Source organism: Cynocephalus volans, chromosome 6, assembly GCF_027409185.1.
Source record: "Cynocephalus volans isolate mCynVol1 chromosome 6, mCynVol1.pri, whole genome shotgun sequence".
NCBI lineage: Eukaryota > Metazoa > Chordata > Mammalia > Dermoptera > Cynocephalidae > Cynocephalus > Cynocephalus volans.
This window is the reverse complement of record NC_084465.1, coordinates 162,864,350-162,881,143: the sequence shown is the minus strand read 5'-3', so window position 1 is coordinate 162,881,143 and position 16,794 is coordinate 162,864,350. Positions and strand designations below refer to the sequence as shown.

The following is a 16,794-nucleotide window of genomic DNA, read 5'->3' as shown; positions in this document are numbered from 1 at the left end:
CCTCTTCCCTTTGACCTCAGGCTCCTCCAGCAGACATCAGAATGGCCTCCTTTGTAGGGGCAGCTCCTCAGTGGCCACATCATCATCTCTGGGTGTCCTCAGACCCACCACTGTGTCACACGGGGCCCTGCGCCCCACACTCCAGTGTGGACTGAGATGGGTACAGATCCTTCTTCCCTTCAACCCCTGGGAAACAAAACATTCAGGGACTTCTAAGACCCTGGCCAGAGAGGCTACTTGGTACACAGCCAAGAGTTTCTTCTGTCCAAGGAGAGAAGGCAGATGCAGGGGATGTCCCCTGACATACACCTCCAAACATGTTGGCCCCAGAACACCCAGGTCAGTCCACCTCAGCCATTCCAGCAATTTCCATTCATGCAGACTGGGTGGGAGATGTTCAGTGCTGATTCAACACACCAAGATAGGCCTGTTCCTCTCCCCTAAAACCCAGGATCCACGGCCTCCCATTTCAAAACAAAACAAAGCAAATAAAAATCCAAAGAAGGTACATTACAGTGCATTTTTATTTAAAATATATGATGTTTTGAAAGATAAAAACTCCATTCTGCTAACAAAGCATAACACGATTAGCACAACATACTGACATTGTATCAGGACAGGATGTGGAGGAGCCTGAGAGACACTCGCAATCCATCTGTACTACAGGAAAGCAGTTACCGGAACATTCCAGAAGTGATGTTGGCACTTTAGGCCAGAAGGTGACTCACCATAAGGAGCAAGGCCCAGAAATCCTCGGGTGGGTCGAGGGAGGCAGAGGCAGCTGTGGAGTCACTTTCAGGCCACCTGGATGAGGCTCCCTCTGGTGAGTTTGTAGCTGGATACGGAGTAGAGAATAGAGAAGTTGGATCACCTACCAGAGAAACATGAAGCTGAGATGCACTTCGTGCAGTGGCCCTCCCCATCTCTGCAGGTCTCGGCCCCTCCCCTCTCAGCAAAGAGCCTCCGACCTCTGTCCTTGTGGCTTCACTGACCCAGTCCCCACCAGACTTCTCCTGCTCCCCCTGAGCCAGCACCTCCCTGCCAGAAAGAGTGGGGTCCTGGGACCAGGAGATGAGACCCATCTGCGGCTGGGAAACCTGCCCTCATGGGATCTAATGTCAACCTCCAGAGTGTTGAAGGGACATAGACCCAGTTCCTCCTCTTAACTCCCACCCAACAGAGCCAGGCCCGGCCATACGTCCCTGTACAAGTTGGCTGAGACCTCCACCTGCAGCTCGGTGTACCCCAACAGGAGCACATGCAGAGGCTTCCCCCACCTCACCTGAGGCTGTGGTGAGGCTGGCTCCCCAGGCTCTGTATCTAGCTTTTGTCCCAGGACCAGAGCCCATGTGAACTCAGGCTTCCTTGCACCTGCTCTCCCCAGGCCCAGGTGCTAAGGTCATGCTGACCCCACTGCCTATCTACTTGTCACTTTGCCCCTAGAATTACAGCCCAGCTCAGAGGGGACTGCAAAGCTCTGTCCAACATCTCCCATTGCAAAGCTGATGCAGACCCTTGTCCCCAGAAGACACTAGAATACACATTCCAAACAACAGAGCAGGAGCTGCCTTGGGCTATTCAGTCTGAGTGCTCATCTCCCACACAGACTTTCAGAATAACGTGGCAGACGTTTATTTCTGGCTTCACCAGGAGAAAGAAGGGGACAGCACATGCCTTTGACTGCCTCTTTTTGACCATGGCCACTGAGACATAGCTCCTAACACAGAAACAAAAGACTGCTCTCAGGACTGGGGACTTCCTGGGGGCCCTACCTCTCCCAGAAGCCTCAGGTTTCCATGGAGATAGATTGTTTGAGAACTGGTGATACAGACACCCTGGAATCGATCTGCATAAGGAGGAACCAGAAATCACCAACATTTACGTAGATTCTTTGGCCTTAAAGGATGACCCAACTGGTTAGGAGCAAGGCAATGACTCAGAATGACCAGGGTCAATACACACACACACACACACACACACACACACACACAAGTGCCCACCACTCCTGACGCCCCACTCACAATTGATGAAGAATCCCCCAGTACACACACCCACTGACACCTGAATATTCTTGCTTCACACCAACATCTGTTCCTACATCGTGAACACACACACACACACACACACACACACACACACACCCACCAGTGGTGTGCTGGTAAATGCTTCATAAAATGTTCTCTTGGGAGAGGTGTAAACGCCTGGGTTTGTGGAGTTTACCTGATATACATATCCCAGCAGGACTGATTTCAAGTTACCAACCTGATGTCACTGGTCACAGAGCAGGGACAGATGTGCACCATCAGCTGCCCGAAGCTGGTACAAGCCAGCTCCAGCACACTCATGTCCACTTATAATGAATGAGTTATATGATATACAAATATGTATTATATACATTAATAAGAAGTCTTACATAAATACAGATCTAAATTATACCTAATTTAGTATTTCTATGGTTTAAGTTTATCCCATGCTGTCATTTACTGGCTCCTTTTTCTTATTTGGCTCCTTCGTATGCTTTGGTCTCTACATTTAACGTGGTTCTTATGCTCTTCACCCCCTTTGAGATCAATCTTATATTCCCTTTCACAACATGTATGAATTCTTCTTTCAGTCCTTCTAAAGAAATATATATTTTCCCTTACACTAACGTACTTTTGCTAAACCCTAGATACTGGTTTAACAATTAATTGAAATTAAGTCCTTAATAAATAAGGCTGTGTGACCTTTGGGTTCTGCTTTCATTATAACAATTATTAAACTGATATTTTAGTGTATGTTTGTTACTATTGATTATTTAGCGATATTGACTATTAAATTGATATTTTCATGTATACTGTGTGCAGTGCTATCTCCCTTATGCCTAGACTTAGTGGTGAATAAAATAATAATTTCCCCCGGTTGTCTGGAGTTTACAGTGTAGTGATGAAGACAAAGACAGAAATAAATGTAAAATGAGAGGATCTCACTTCTAATAGAAACAAATTCAGAAACTACATCATGAAATACGAGGGCACCTCAAAACGTTTGCAGAAAAATGGAATCGAAAGACAATATGAATCTTTGCATGAATTTTAGAAGTTCACTCATAGAAACGGGGAACGTGTCTTTGAAACTTAGATCCCACTCCCTTTCCACCAGTCTATGGAGAAGTCACTGATTAACAAGAGATTGGAGATCTTTATCGCTCTCATAAAATGTTTGCCATTGATTACTGAAAATGACACGTTAATGTTCATTTTCCACATAACTAGTTAGACTGAACGTTTTCCCCTGTGTATGGGTCTTTTAATTCCTTCTCCCGTGAATTACCTTTTTAACATCCTTTCCCATATTTCGTGTCATTCATGTGCAGGAGCTCTTGATTGCGTCGTGGTCGTGCCATACTCAGACCGGTCAGGGGCGGGGTCAAGGTTGGGTCTGAGGCTGGGCCGGGCAGGTGTCAAGGCTCTGAAGAGAGTCAAGGTCTGTACTGGGATGGGGTCGGGGTGAGGTCAGCCTGTCTCTGAAAGTTCAGGACCTGTCTGGGGCTGGGGTCAGGGCGGGGTCAGGGTGTGGCCAGGGGCGGGGTCAAGGCCTGCTCCCGCTTCCCACCCTCTGGCGCGGGTGTCGAGCGATGGGTGTGGAGTCGCCAAGGACCCGAGGCCGGCCGGGCCGCCTGCTCTGGCCGCTGCTGCTGCTGCTGCTGCTGCTGTCCCTGAGACAGGAGGAGGCGGCCCCCAACCAGCAGCCCCGCGTCCCCAGCCCCTCGCAGGCTCCGGGGGAGGCAGGAGCGAGCCCGGGGGCTCAGAAGGGCCGGGGACCCGCGGGCAGCGGGCCCCAGGGCTCTGCAGCCCCAGACCAAGGTCCCTTTGAAGCAGACCGTGTGGGGCGGAGCCGGGCCCCGGGCAGGGCTGGCACACTGGGCTGGAGTGGGGGCCCAGACTGGGGTGCTGGAGGGGGCGATCAAATGGCGGTGGGCGGGGGCCGAGGGCGGCTGGGGCTGGATGGGGCTGGATGGGGCTGGATGGGGAGGCTAGAGATGGCCAGGGAGGCCCAATGGCTGGCTGGCTGGCTGGGGGCCCAGACTTGACGGGGCGTTGGGAGGTGCTGGCCAACAAGGGGAGGAGGCGGAGAGGGCCGGCTGGAGGCCAGGTGCCCTGTGCTGGAAGTCACCTGAGGCTGTCCTCTCTGCCCTCCCCTCTCAACCAGGTGGCTCCACAGACAGCATCAGCCAAGGTGGGTTGGGGAACCTTCCTCAGGGCCTGGTGTGGGAGGCGTGGATCTGGACAGATGACAAAGGCCTGGCCGTGGGGCTGGGCGGAGGGAGAGAGCGCCAGGAGTGCTGCTGAGGGGCCCAGAGTCAGGTGGGCCCAGGGGCCTCATGCCCCCTCCCTGAGGCCGGGGGACCACAGGCCTGCACCAGGGCACTGCCTCTCAAGGCTGCAACCACAACTCCCCTCCCAGAAGTGTCTTAGAACCAAGGTTGCCTTCATTAGCCCACCCCCTTCCTTTTAGAAATGGAGGATAATGAATCAGAGAGGGGTAGTGACTTTTCCTGGGTCACACAGCACAGACTCCTGCCAGTGATTCTCTCTCCCTGGGATACTGGAGTGAGGTGGAGGGGGCATAGCCACTTAGAAGCCATGACCTTGAGCAAGCACCATTAGTAACCTCTGAGACCTTTGGTTCTTTGACCTACAAAGCAGGCATCCAGGCGTGCTGGGGGAAGGAAATAAAGTCACAGGGCCTGGGTCCCAGTCCACTGCCCTGGCAGGTCCACTTAAGGATAAGCTGCTGTGGCCACACTCAGTCACCCTTGCCCCATTCCCCCCAGGCCCCTGGGTCCTCTTTTCCCCAGAGCTTACTCAGTTGTGCTCGGCCATCTGTCCTTGGTGCTGGCCACTGAAGGCAGAAGCCGGGCAGCCCTCAGTCATTTGGCCAGGTCACTTGTCCTCTGGCCTTGGTTTTCTCATCTGTGAAGTGGAGGAGGGGTCTCTTTGGGTTGGCCTTCGGGGGCACCACCTGTGTTTCTAACAGGTGGGTGGGGGGTGTCCCCACAGTGTGCGGGAAGCCCAAGGCGATAGGGAAGATCTACGGTGGCCAGGACGCGGTGGCCGGCCAGTGGCCGTGGCAGGCCAGCCTGCTCTACAAGGGCTCGCACCTCTGCGGAGCTGTCCTCATCGACTCCCGCTGGCTGGTTTCGACCTCCCACTGCTTTCTCAAGTGAGTCCTCCTTCCGCGGGGCCCCCAGCAGAGGGGCTGGCAGGGGAGGATGATGCGGGGGAGGAGGGGGAAAGAGGGCTGGGGTCCTGCGCCTTTCTCCTCAGGGCTTCCCTCTGGGGCGGGCTCCTGCCACCAAACACACGTTGTGTTTCCCTTTGACCTGCAGAACCCTACACCTGGACTGTCCCCACTCGCCACCCAGTGCTCCTTCATGTGCCCAGACCCTCCTCATCCTTCATCCTCAGCTCCAGCAGGGAGCCCTCGGCCTCCTGTGTCTGTCCCCCCAGCAGTGACATGCCCCGAGAGCACTGGCAGTGGCTGCAGGGCTTCTCCTCACTGTCCACACTCCTGAGTCACACTCTCGGCAGGGACCTGGGACTCTTCAATACCACCAGTGCCAGGCAATTCCTTTATCGTTCATGTAAAACTGCATGCCTGGGAGGAGCCATGCCGGTCACAGTCCCTGAGTGCCAGGTGGGAGGGGTGGGGTCCTTGACCTTGGAGAACAACGTGGACAGGCAGGAGTGTAACTCCTCTGACCCTCCTGGGTCTGACTCAGTTCCCAGCTTCTGAACAGACGTGGAGGGGCCCAGGAGTAGGGTCCCCACGGTCCAGTCAGGAGTCACAGATGGGAGCTTCCTGGCTTTGAGACCCCAGCTGGGTTCTGTTGGCATCTACCCTGTGCCACTCTCACCTGAGACCCTCTATGGCACAGGGGATGGCAAGACCCCACATCCAGGGGTCTCCGTCCTCTCAGGAAGGCGAGACACAAGCCCCAGTCGTGTGATGCGGCGGGAGAGAGCCCAGAGGGGGTGAGAAGGGCAGGCTCCCAGGTGGGGGGTCGAGAGCGAGGCGGCTGTCGGGGAGGCCTGGGGGCTGTAGGGGCTGCCCGAGGGAAGACGGGCACAGGGAGTGTGGGGAGGGCCTCCCCGGTGGGCGGTGGGCGCCTGTTGAACAAGCCATGAAGGCAGGGAGCGGACCCGTCGTGTTGGGGAGGCAGGAGAGCTTCAGTTTCGGGCCCATCTGTGCGCTTAGCCAGGCCCTTCTGAGCGCTTCCAGCGACGCGGACAACACCCTCAGGGAGGGGAAGGAAAGGTGGTCAGGCCAGGGGGCGGGCCGGCCTCGGAGGCCCTCAGAAGCTCGGGCTGGAGCTGGGATTGAGCCAGAGCTCCTCTTGAGTGACATAAAAGGGCTTGGTTTGGAGACCTTAGCAAGGACCCATCCAGCGGTAGGATTCTCTGCTCCTCCGATTCAGGGTGTGATGGGAAGCCACGTATCCCGAGACTGTGAGTAGAATATCCTTCAGCCTCAAGGAAGAAGCGGTCCTGACTGTTAGGAAGGGGGCGACAGAGCTGCTGGGAATGATGGCGAGGTGGAGGAGCCCGGGAGGTGTGGGCAGTGAGATGAGCATTCAGGAAGAGGGTGCTGGCCCCACACCTGGGGACAACTGTGATCATCATAATGGCACTTCCTCCTCCAGCAAATCCCAGGCCCCGGAGGACTATCAGGTTCTGTTGGGAAACACCCAACTGTACCAGCACACCCAGCACAGCCAGAAGATGTCTGTGAACCGGATTATCAGCCACCCGGATTTTGAGAAGTTCTACCCCTTCGGGAGTGACATTGCCATGCTGCAGCTGCACCTGCCCGTGAACTTCACTTCCTATGTCATCCCTGCCTGCCTCCCACCCCCAGACATGCAGCTGCCCAGTAACGCATCCTGTTGGATAACTGGCTGGGGAATGCTCACCGAGGACAGTGAGAGGGTGTGGGAGAGGCAGAGGCTGAGGGAGGGGAGGACAGGGGAGGAGGAGGAAGAGGGAGGCGAGGGGAAGAAGGGAGCGGTGGCTCCACTAGGCAAGGAGGCCCAGGCTGGTTTCTGAAGCCACTGGTCCTTGGCCTGATGTGCCTCCTTTCCATGACCTGAAAGATGAGGACGGGACCACCTGGGGCCATTCCCATTTTGCAAGTGTGCGATTCCATGGCTCCAGAATCCCGAGTCCCAGGCTCTGAAAGTCTGCGAATCTTTGACTTTCAGCATCAAGGGTCTGGGTTCTTTGGGTCTTCATGGTCCTTGATTTTAATGCTTTTAATCAGCCATGGGTCTGAGATGACTTGATTCAACTCAAAAGTCAAGCTTGGGGGCTGGCCCATTCCAGGTCCCCACCACACACCTCGATTTTCCCTTGCCGTAGAAGATACGTGGGGAAAAGCAGAGAGAAAACATTGTGGCTTCTGACCTCTGAGCCCGAACGATCAAGTCAGAATGGTTACAACACGGGGGTGCCGAGCCTCTCCCGACCTCACTTCACTCTTATCCTAACCTAGGCCAAAGTCTACTTCATACTCTCGTTAGGTGAACTGAGTAACAGAGAAGGAAGTTTTGTTTGTTTAGATTGAAAGAAGAAAAATGTAGGCAAAGACTTATGCATAAGAGTGTTTATTGAAGGAAGTGTTTATGGTTTGGGGAAATGCTTATGTTATAATGTTAAGGGGGAAAGAAAGAACATACTTGTAAATGTTTTGGGAGTCACAATTTGTTACAGAGTTTCTCAACAGAAGTGCTACAGGTATTTTGGACAGAACATGACTTCATCGAGTGGGGCTCTGCTGGAATCCCTCGCCCTTGCCTAATAAAGCCAGGAACACTTCCCAATCATACGACAACCAGCCTCCTGCATTTATATACACACATGCACACGCACGCACACGCACACACGCACATACACACACGACTGCTTACTCTCTGACTTGGTTGCACTGCAGTGCTACCATCTTCTTGCCTGTAGCCCCTGAACTGGCCTCCCAGCTTCCACCCTTGTGTGCCTCCACACAACTACCAGAATATTACTTTAAAACTTTGGTCATGTCACTTCCCTGTTCAGTACCCTCCAGTGCCTTCTCATCTGTGCTTAGAATAAAATCCAAACTCCCCACCTTGGCTATAAGGTCTTGCATGGTGCCGGCACCTGGTTCATCTGGTGCCAGCATCTGGCATCTGCCTCATCTCCTACTGCAATGCCTCACACACACACACCCCAGCCACATGGGCCTCCTTGCTGCTTCTTGAATATGCCAAGGCCATTCCCATTGCAGAGCCTTTAGCTTTGCAGTTTTCCCTGCCTAGCTCACTCCATCGTGTCATATTCGCATGACTGGTTTCTACTTTACATTTACAATTCAGCTCCTCTCCTGAGTTTTACTTAATCATTTATATTAGTCCATTTCGTGTTGCTATAGCAGAAATACCTGAGACTGGGTAATTTATAAAGAACAGAGGTTTATTTGGCTTACGATTTTGGGACAGCTGCATCTGGCACAGGCCTCAGGCTGCTTCTACTCATGGTGGAAAGAGGCAGGCAGCCGGCGGGTACAAGCAGATCACATGGCAAAAGGAAGCACGAGAGAGAGAGAGGAGGTGCCAGGGTCTTTTAAACAACACTGGGGATCAAATTTCCTCATGAGTTCTGGGAGGACAATACATCCAAACTCCATCATCATTTGAGCTAAAAGAGGCCACCCCTACTATCACATCTCTGTTTTATTTCCTTCATACCACTTAATAGATCAAAAATAATTTTATTTATTTATCTACTTCACTTACTGTCTCTCCCAACTAAAAATGTATTACTATGTCATTAGTGTCTAAAAGACAACTAGCATGGGGGTAGATGAAGAGAAGAGTGATTGAGTGAGTGGACGGATGGGTGGATGGATGGATGGAAGGAAGAGTGAATGGATGGACATATGGATGCGTGGATGGATGGATGGATATATGGATGGATGGATAGAAGGACCAGTGAATAGATGAATGGATATGTGGATAGAAGGATGGGTGAGCACATGGATGGATGGATGGATGGATGGGTGGTGTTTATGCGGGTAGATGGATGTGTGGATGGAAGGATTAGGGAGTGGGTGGATAGTGGGTGATGTGTTGATAGATGGAGGGAGGATGAGTGGGTGACTAATGGAGGGATGGATGGAGAGATGGATGGAAGTGCCGATGGATGGGCAAACGGATAGAAGGATGAGTGGATGAATGGGGTGTGTGGGAAGATGGTAGATGGATGAAGGAATGGGTGAGTGAGTGAATGGATGGGCAGGCAGGTGGATGAAGAGATGGGAGAAGAGTTAGTGATAGATGTGTGGAGAATGGATGGGACAGTTCATGAAAGAGTAGGTGGGTGAGAGAATGTTTGCTAAGATGCAATGAATGGGTCGTGTGTTGGCAGGTTTTGCCTCTTGTGCACTAGGAGAGGTGTGGCCTGTGGCTGTAAGAGAGGTGGAAGTAAAGGGTGAGTATGTGGAAAAGTTTGAGAAAAAGGAGAGGAGCCTATCAAGGATGGTAGAAGACTCAAGCAGTGTTGAAAGCCCAGCTGTTTTGAGAAAACCCACGTCTGGGGGGTAGTGGGGTGCAGTGGGAAGAGCGGCAGTGCAGAGTAGCCTGGGCTTCCTTGGCTCACCTACGCTGCACGTCACTGACCTCCCCTTATCTTTGCAGTGCACCTGTCACCGCCCTTCTCTCTACAGGAGGGTAAGGTAGGCATCATTGAGAACACGTTCTGTAATATGTTATATGAGCAAAGAACTGGAGAAGACAAGAACTCCCCTGTGCGGGAAGAGATGCTGTGTGCTGGGGACTTCTCGACGGGAAAGTCCATCTGCCGAGTGAGTGAGGCCATGTCGGCTGTTCTCTTGCCTGTCCTCTGGACTTTGGTTTCCCCAGGGGGACCTGTGTCATTGCCTCTGCTCTCTGTGGAGCCCCCTGCACTTCCTGTTTTCTCCCTTCTGCATGTCCTCCCGGGGCTCCACTTCTCAGCCATCTCCCCCAGACTGTTCCTTTCCCCGGCCCATCCCAGCGTGATGGCGTCTGCTGGAAGGATCCACGCACAGCCTCCATTTTTGTTGCATTTTTTTTTTTGTCTTTTTCGTGACCGGCACTCAGCCAGTGAGCGCACCGGCCATTCCCATACAGGATCTGAACCCGCGGTGAGAGCGTCGCTGTGCTCCCAGCGCCGCACTCTCCCGAGTGCGCCGCATGCTCCGCTCTGCATATTTTAAATTTTTACTGAAGCATAACATACATAGGCAAGAGTACACGATTCATAAGTGTATAGTCTGAACTTTCCCATACTGACAGACATGTTCCCAGCACCCCACAAGCCCCGCTCATGTCCCCTTCTTGTCACCAGTGCCCAAGGATGACCACCATCTTCACTTTCAACCCCTTAGAGTAGACTCTGAGTTTATAGTTGTTACTCTGTGGTGTCCTAACGTCGTACGTGTGAGACTCACCCACACTGTGACACAGTGACAGCTCGCGCTTTCTGGCTGCTCTGTAGTGCACTGTGTGTGCACTGGACTCTGTTATCTGCTCTACTCTGGGTGGGTATTTGAGTAGTTTCCAGGTGGGGGGTACTACAGGTAGCAGTGCCCTACACACTTTGTACTTGTCGTTGGGACACAGATGAACACCATATATTTCATATTGTCCACAGAAGCCCACAGGCACGACCTCTGGAGGAAAGGCGTGTGCCCCGGCTGGGGACAGTTAGCCCGTAGCCTGCCACAGCGGCCAGTGGGGAGCTCGTATCTCAACAACACTCGGCGCTTCCATTTTTTCTTATTTGGGCCGTTTTGGAGAGTGTGTAGTGATTTGTAGTTTTAATTTACATTTTCCTGATGACTAATTAAGTTAAATTTATTTCCATAAGTTTATTATCATTGGATATCTTCTGTGGTTTCAAGTTTGTTTGTCCCCCCGTCTCCCCATGTTCCTGTTGGGTCGACTGTCTTTTTCTTCTAGGAGCTCTTTATGTATTCTGGATATAAGTTCACTATTGGACATAGGGATTGTGAAGATCTCCAACCCTTTGTCATGTCCCTTTTTACAGATGGGGAAACTGACACCCAGAGATGGAAAGTGGCTAGTCTACAGAGAGGAGGCACAGCCTAGGCCCAGGTGTTCCGACTCCGAGGCCAACCGTGCCTCTACCACACCTGCCACAAGGTCCAGCCTCCTGAGCTGGCATTTGCAGGTCGAGCATTTGCATAGAAGCCACCATGGAGTGGACAGGAAAGTGTTAGGACCCTGTAGTCAGAGACATTGCTCTGCTGCCTGTGCCTGCCCTGTGACTTCAGATGGTCTCTTCACCTTCTGAGCCTGGGTCCTCCTCTGTAGTGTGAGATTCCGAGGTCTCCTTCATGGGCTTGTTGAAAGGATTGTGTAGTGGGTTGAGTGGCATCTGCCAAAATTCAAGTCCACTCAGAACCTCAGAATGTGGCCTTATTTGGAAATAGGGTCCTTACAGATGTAATTAGTTAAGAATCTCAAGACGAAACCGTTCTGGATTTAGGGTGAGCCCTAAATCCGATGATTGGTGTCCATATCAGAGGGAGGGAGAGAGAGACACACAGAGAAGGCCACGTGAAGAGACTGGAGTGATGTTGCCCCAAGCCGAGGATCACCTGGGGCCACCAGGAGCTGGGAAAGACAAAGATGGATCCCCCCCCAGAGCCTTTGCGGGTAGCCTGACCCTGATGACACCTTGATTTTGGACTTCTGGACTCCAGAACTGTGAGAGAATAAATTTCTTTCTAAGCCACCAAGTTCATGGCAATGTGCTACAGCAAACCCCTGGAAATGAGCACATTTAGTTAAGGCCACAGCACTAAACAAAAGGACAGATTGAAGACTAGAATGAGGTCTTGTTGCCCCACAGTCTGAGCACTGAGACCCCTGGCCCTGAGAAGGGCCCGCTGACAGCACTGCTGTCATTAGTGCCCTGTGATCCGCCTGAGCCAGAGCGGGGAGCTCGGCCCACCTGCCCCGTGGTGGGAAACAGCCCTGGGTTTCTTGGTTCCCAGGCCACGTGCCGTCTTTCCTTCTTTCTGGCCGTCTTGTCTGGCCCACCCTCCTCACAGAGTCTGCTGCACCCACAGGTGAAGGGAGGAGACTGTGGCGTGCAGGGGCCGGTGTGGGGGGGTGTCTGCCACCAGCCCCCAGCCCAACTGGAACCCGGGCCTCCTTCACATCGTTCTCCACCTGGCTTCTCCTGCGAAGGCTGTGCCCATGGGCTCCTGGGCAGCGACCTTGAGTGTATGCCTGTGGGACGTCCCATAGTGCCCCCTGGACCCCGCCCCTTGTCTAGTTCCTTCTGCAGGGTGAGGACACCACTGAGCAGACACCCCTCCCCCACTCTGTGTCTTCCCTCCTTGGCCTTTCAGTCACCACAGCTTGTCTGTGAGGTTCTGTCTGGACTCTTATCCTGCTGAGTCACCTGCCTGGCATGTGCCGTGATGAGCTAAGTTTTCCTCAGCCATGAAATGGGGTTGCTAACAGCCTCCACTTCATAAAGTTGCTGTAGAAACTTAACTTTACATTACATCCTGGCATAGCAGGTGCTCAACAGGTGTTGGCTTTTCTGTTCCTGGCCTGGCCCGTCGCCCTCCACCTGCGTTGTGCTTGTTCTTCTGGGCCTGCAGGACCTTCCTTTCACTCAAGGTGGAACTGACCACTGTGGCCCTGGCCCCGCCTCACACGCGCCCCCTGTGGTTTTCCCTGTCTCTACAGTAGTGCCAACCGCAGCTCACTTGTCATGGGCTACATTATTGTAGGGACTTCTTCTGCCTTCTCAGAGCCCCCAGGGGCCAGAAGGCTCCTGGAGTCCTTCCCATTCTCCCCAGACTGGCTCAGTATCCAGCATGATGTTGGCAACCACATGGCTCATCTGCGTGAGTTGCTGAGGCCTGAGTGAACAGGAGCCACCGCCTGGAGGATCAGGCCTGCCTGTGGCCTGGAACGAGCTGGGTGGTGGGACACTGTGAAGAGGGGCAGGGGCACTCTGGATGGGGAACCTCGAGGGAAGGGCTGAGACAGCGAAGGCACATTCCCACTCTCAAGAAGACCCTGTGCATGAATTTGCTAGGGCCGCAGTAACAAATCACCACAAACCGAGTGGCCAGAGAACAGTTCTGGAGGCTAAAAGTCTAAAATCAAGGTGTCAGCAGAGCTCATTCCTTCTGGGGGCTCTTGGGGAGACTGTTTCCCGGCCTCTTCCAGCTTCTAGAGGCTGCCGCATTTCCTGGTTCGTGGTCTCTCCCTCCATCTTCAAAGCGCATCAGTCTTACCTCTGCATCTGTTGTCACATCCTCTTCTCTGACTCTGACCCTTCTGCCTCCCTCTTTCCCTTAGGAGCTCTTTGTTACCTATCTCAGGGTCCTCCACTCAACCCCATCGGCAAAGTCCCTTCTGCCCCATAAGACAACATATTCACAGGTACCAGGGGTGAGGACGTGGATGTCTTGGGGGTCCTTAAGCGATGACCACACTGTGTCACACCCTCTGTACCCTTCAGGCCTCCGTTCCTCAGCCCTGACCCTCCTCGCCCTCAGCTCACGTCTTCTCATTTCACTGAGGAGATGGAAGCAATGGACTGGCACTCGCTCATCTAGTCCCACAGCCACCCACCCCTGCCCCGGCCCGGTGTCCCAGAGCCCTCATGGCCCAGCCGGGTAGGTACTCGGGCTCCCCCCGGCTCCATGTCCTCTGCTTACCCCCCACATCTCCCACAGAAATGACAGCAGCAATCCTCTGCAGCCACTGCCCGATTTCTCTGCCTGTCTCCTCTGGAGTCTCCTCCCAGAGCTGACCGCACCAGAGCTCTTTAACCCACTCCACTCTGGCTTTGTCCACCCGTGGCATGGAGCCATTTTGTCCATAGCTTCTGTCTTGCCAGAGTCATCACTCCCTCGCCATGTCACTTGTCACATGCAGCCCCTCCTGAGTGCCACACCCAGCTGCCCCACTTGGACTCTGCCATCCGTTCCCCTCAGGCTTCAAAATGCTGAAGGCCCCAGAGCTCAGTCCTCAGCCTCTTCTCTTCTCTCTCTGCACCTTCTCCCTGGTTGGGGGGAAAGGGTTAGATGTGACATTTCCTTTGGCTCCTTCTTCAAAACACTGTCCCAAATCTGACTGTCTCTCACGGCCTTGGCCCCCTCCCTCCTGCAGTGCCTCCCTGGTCTCCCCTCTCGACCTGGTGCTTGACATCCGTCCCTTCTCCACACAGCACCAGACTGGCCCATTTGAACAGGTCATGTCCCCTGCACAATTCTCCAACCCCCCCCCATGCCAGCCTGTGACTCCCTCTGTCCCTGCGCTGCAGACCCCGTGGCTACTACCTCCTCTCCTTGTTTGCACCAACTGCACCCTCTGTTCCTGGACCTTGGAAAGCCAGGTTCTGTTTCCTATTTCCACTCAGCTCAGGAAAGCTTTCTGTGACACAAAGGCCATGTAAAGGGTCTGTTTGCTTGTCTACGGTGCCATGGGGGAGGGGCGTTGTCTTTTCACCCTGCGTTTTCTAAGAGCAGTGCCTGTGCCAGGATGCTCAGCAGGCCTGTGGGTTAAGTGGACGGAGGAGCCTGCTGTGGCCCTGCCACCTCCCACTGCCAAGGCTAAGGCCCTTTCTTTGGGCCTCAACTTTTGGCCTCTGAAATAGGGACTTTCCAGCTGGATGATCCTACCCTGCAGCATCCCAGGACTCCAGTAACTCCCAGCAACTTCCTGGAGATCCTCCCCCACTCCCCTAGTGATGTGGGCTACCTCCCCGAGGCCTAGGCCTGGGTATATTCTAAAGATGCTTAACAAGGAGTTGAGAGAGACCCAAAGGAACAAGAAGGGGACCGGACAGGTGCACTTTGCTGCGGTTCAGGTTTACAAGAGCTGGGGTCTGCACAGAGGCATCAGCTGGGCCGGCTCTGCTCACAGGCTGAGCCCCTCTTGGGCCCCATCCATGCAGAAGTCTCCTCTGGGCCCCAAGCAGCATGATGTCTTGGGCCCCTGGGCGATGGGTGCAGAGGGTGGGGTCCACGTGTGGGCAGACTCAGATCCATGACTGTCCACCATTAGGATCAGCCAGGAGCTTCTTTATGCTTGACTCCAGTGTCCCAACCCTGAGATTTTGACCTGATGGGTCCACAGTGGGATCCTGACTCAGATAGCGGGGCACAGAGTACCCCATGGTGGCACCTGGTGTCTCTGATAGCCCAGTCTCCCACCCCCACCGGTGCTAACCCTCCTCTCTCTCTCCTCAGGGTGATTCCGGGGGACCCCTCATCTGCTACCTCCCCGGTGCCTGGGTCCTAGTGGGCCTGGCCAGCTGGGGCCTGGACTGCCGGCATCCTGCCTACCCCAGTGTCTTCACCAGGGTCACCTACTTCACCGACTGGATCAACGGAATCAGGAGGCTCACTCCTGTCCCTGACCCCGAGTCTGCTCCTCTGGGCACCAGTTCCCCCCCACTGCCTCCGAGGGCTGCTGCCTCACCCGGGCCCGGCACCACCCTTGTGCCTCCGCAGACCTGGCTGCTGCCACCCCTCATCCTCAGGGCCCTGCAGCCGGCCCTGTGGTGACCTTGGAGCCCCTTGGCTCCTCCCGACTCAGTCCCCAGTCTCCATGCGGGACCCCTCCTCTCTCAGCCCACCGTCTCTGTAAATGCTTCTTTTTCCTCAGCTTTTCTGTCCATTAACTGTCTTTCCCCAACCAAGCCTGGCAAAACCAAACTAGACCAAATAAAAGTCCTGCCTGGCTCCTCCTGAAGCCACACAGGCGTCCGGGCCCTCCTGCTCCAGCGCCCACCCTCCCCTGGGGTCAGCGATCTGCCTCCCTGGGCGAGGATCTGGACCTTGCCGAGGGCTTCCAGGAGGAAAACAGGAGAGGGGGGCACGTTGAAGGGACGTGGCTGCTCGCAGGCTGCTCATGACTTGGGGAGGTCGTTCTTTCAGAGGAGGCGAGACTTTGCACCCCGTGTGCCAAGTCTGGGGGAGCAGGGGCTTCCGTGAAGTAGAGGAACAGCGCTCCTGGGGCATGTGGGAGGGAGGGCTGACTCCCAGAGGAGACGGAGGGAGGGAGGGGAGACCCTGGAGCATGCAGTGACTGAGCGGGAATGGGGTATAGGACCCAGGCCATGAGGAAGGGGGTCGGCCAGCGGCTAGAGGGCTTTCAGATGTGGGTGGCTAGGGAAAGGGATGGGAAGCAGGTGGAGGAGGCCCCGATGACTGGCCGAGGGCTGACATTTAGGCCAGAAATGCTCAGATCCTTATTCCTAGCGTCAATTCCCAACACCTTCCTCACCTGCCCCCATAGGTCCTGCTCTCCCCAAGTCTGCAGGAGCCTGGCCCCCCACCCACTAACCTCTAACCCTGCATGAACCTGCTCCCTGCTGTCCAAGGCCCCAGGCCAAGCCTGCCTGGAGTGTCCACATACCTCCAGCAGTTGGAGCCTGGTGTCACTTTTGCTAGTTAGCTGACCCAGGACTTAGTGGCCTGGCAATAAGGCCTGAAGTAGTGTCCTAGGCTGTCCTTCCTACAAATCTGTGGGACAGAGTCCTGGTGCAGCCAGCAGGAACCTGGTAGGCCTCACGGTGCAGCCTGCCTCAGCCTTCAGAGCCCACGATAAAGAGTGAGAGCTCCCACTTAGCACATGTCCATATGGATCAGGTGCCAAAGGGTTCAGTGAAAATTCTTTCTTATCTGGGTATTGCCCAAGTTTCTGGACTCTCACTGGCAGGAGGGTGCAGCTGGACTCAC

At 54.4% G+C, this 16,794-nt stretch overlaps 1 protein-coding gene across 1 annotated transcript; it reads left to right on the top strand.

Moving 5' to 3' along the window:
* Positions 1–3,616: 3,616 nt before the first annotated feature.
* Positions 3,617–15,618, top strand: LOC134381126 (putative serine protease 47). The gene is made up of 5 exons (XM_063101171.1): positions 3,617–4,041; positions 5,020–5,205; positions 6,686–6,963; positions 9,710–9,876; positions 15,301–15,618. Exons 1-5 carry the CDS (start codon positions 3,617–3,619, stop codon positions 15,616–15,618), a joined length of 1,374 nt encoding a protein of 457 aa, XP_062957241.1.
* Positions 15,619–16,794: the final 1,176 nt, after the last annotated feature.

What these genes read in the sequence shown, in the direction of transcription:
- LOC134381126 (XM_063101171.1), top strand. Translation starts at nt 3,617, where the DNA reads ATGGGTGTGGAGTCGCCAAGGACCCGAGGCCGGCCGGGCCGCCTGCTC. An exon ending in ATGGCCAGGGAGGCCCAATG is followed by an intron (nt 4,042 to 5,019) that starts GCTGGCTGGCTG and finishes TGTTTCTAACAG; the next exon opens with GTGGGTGGGGGGTGTCCCCA. An exon ending in CGGGAAAGTCCATCTGCCGA is followed by an intron (nt 9,877 to 15,300) that starts GTGAGTGAGGCC and finishes CTCTCTCCTCAG; the next exon opens with GGTGATTCCGGGGGACCCCT.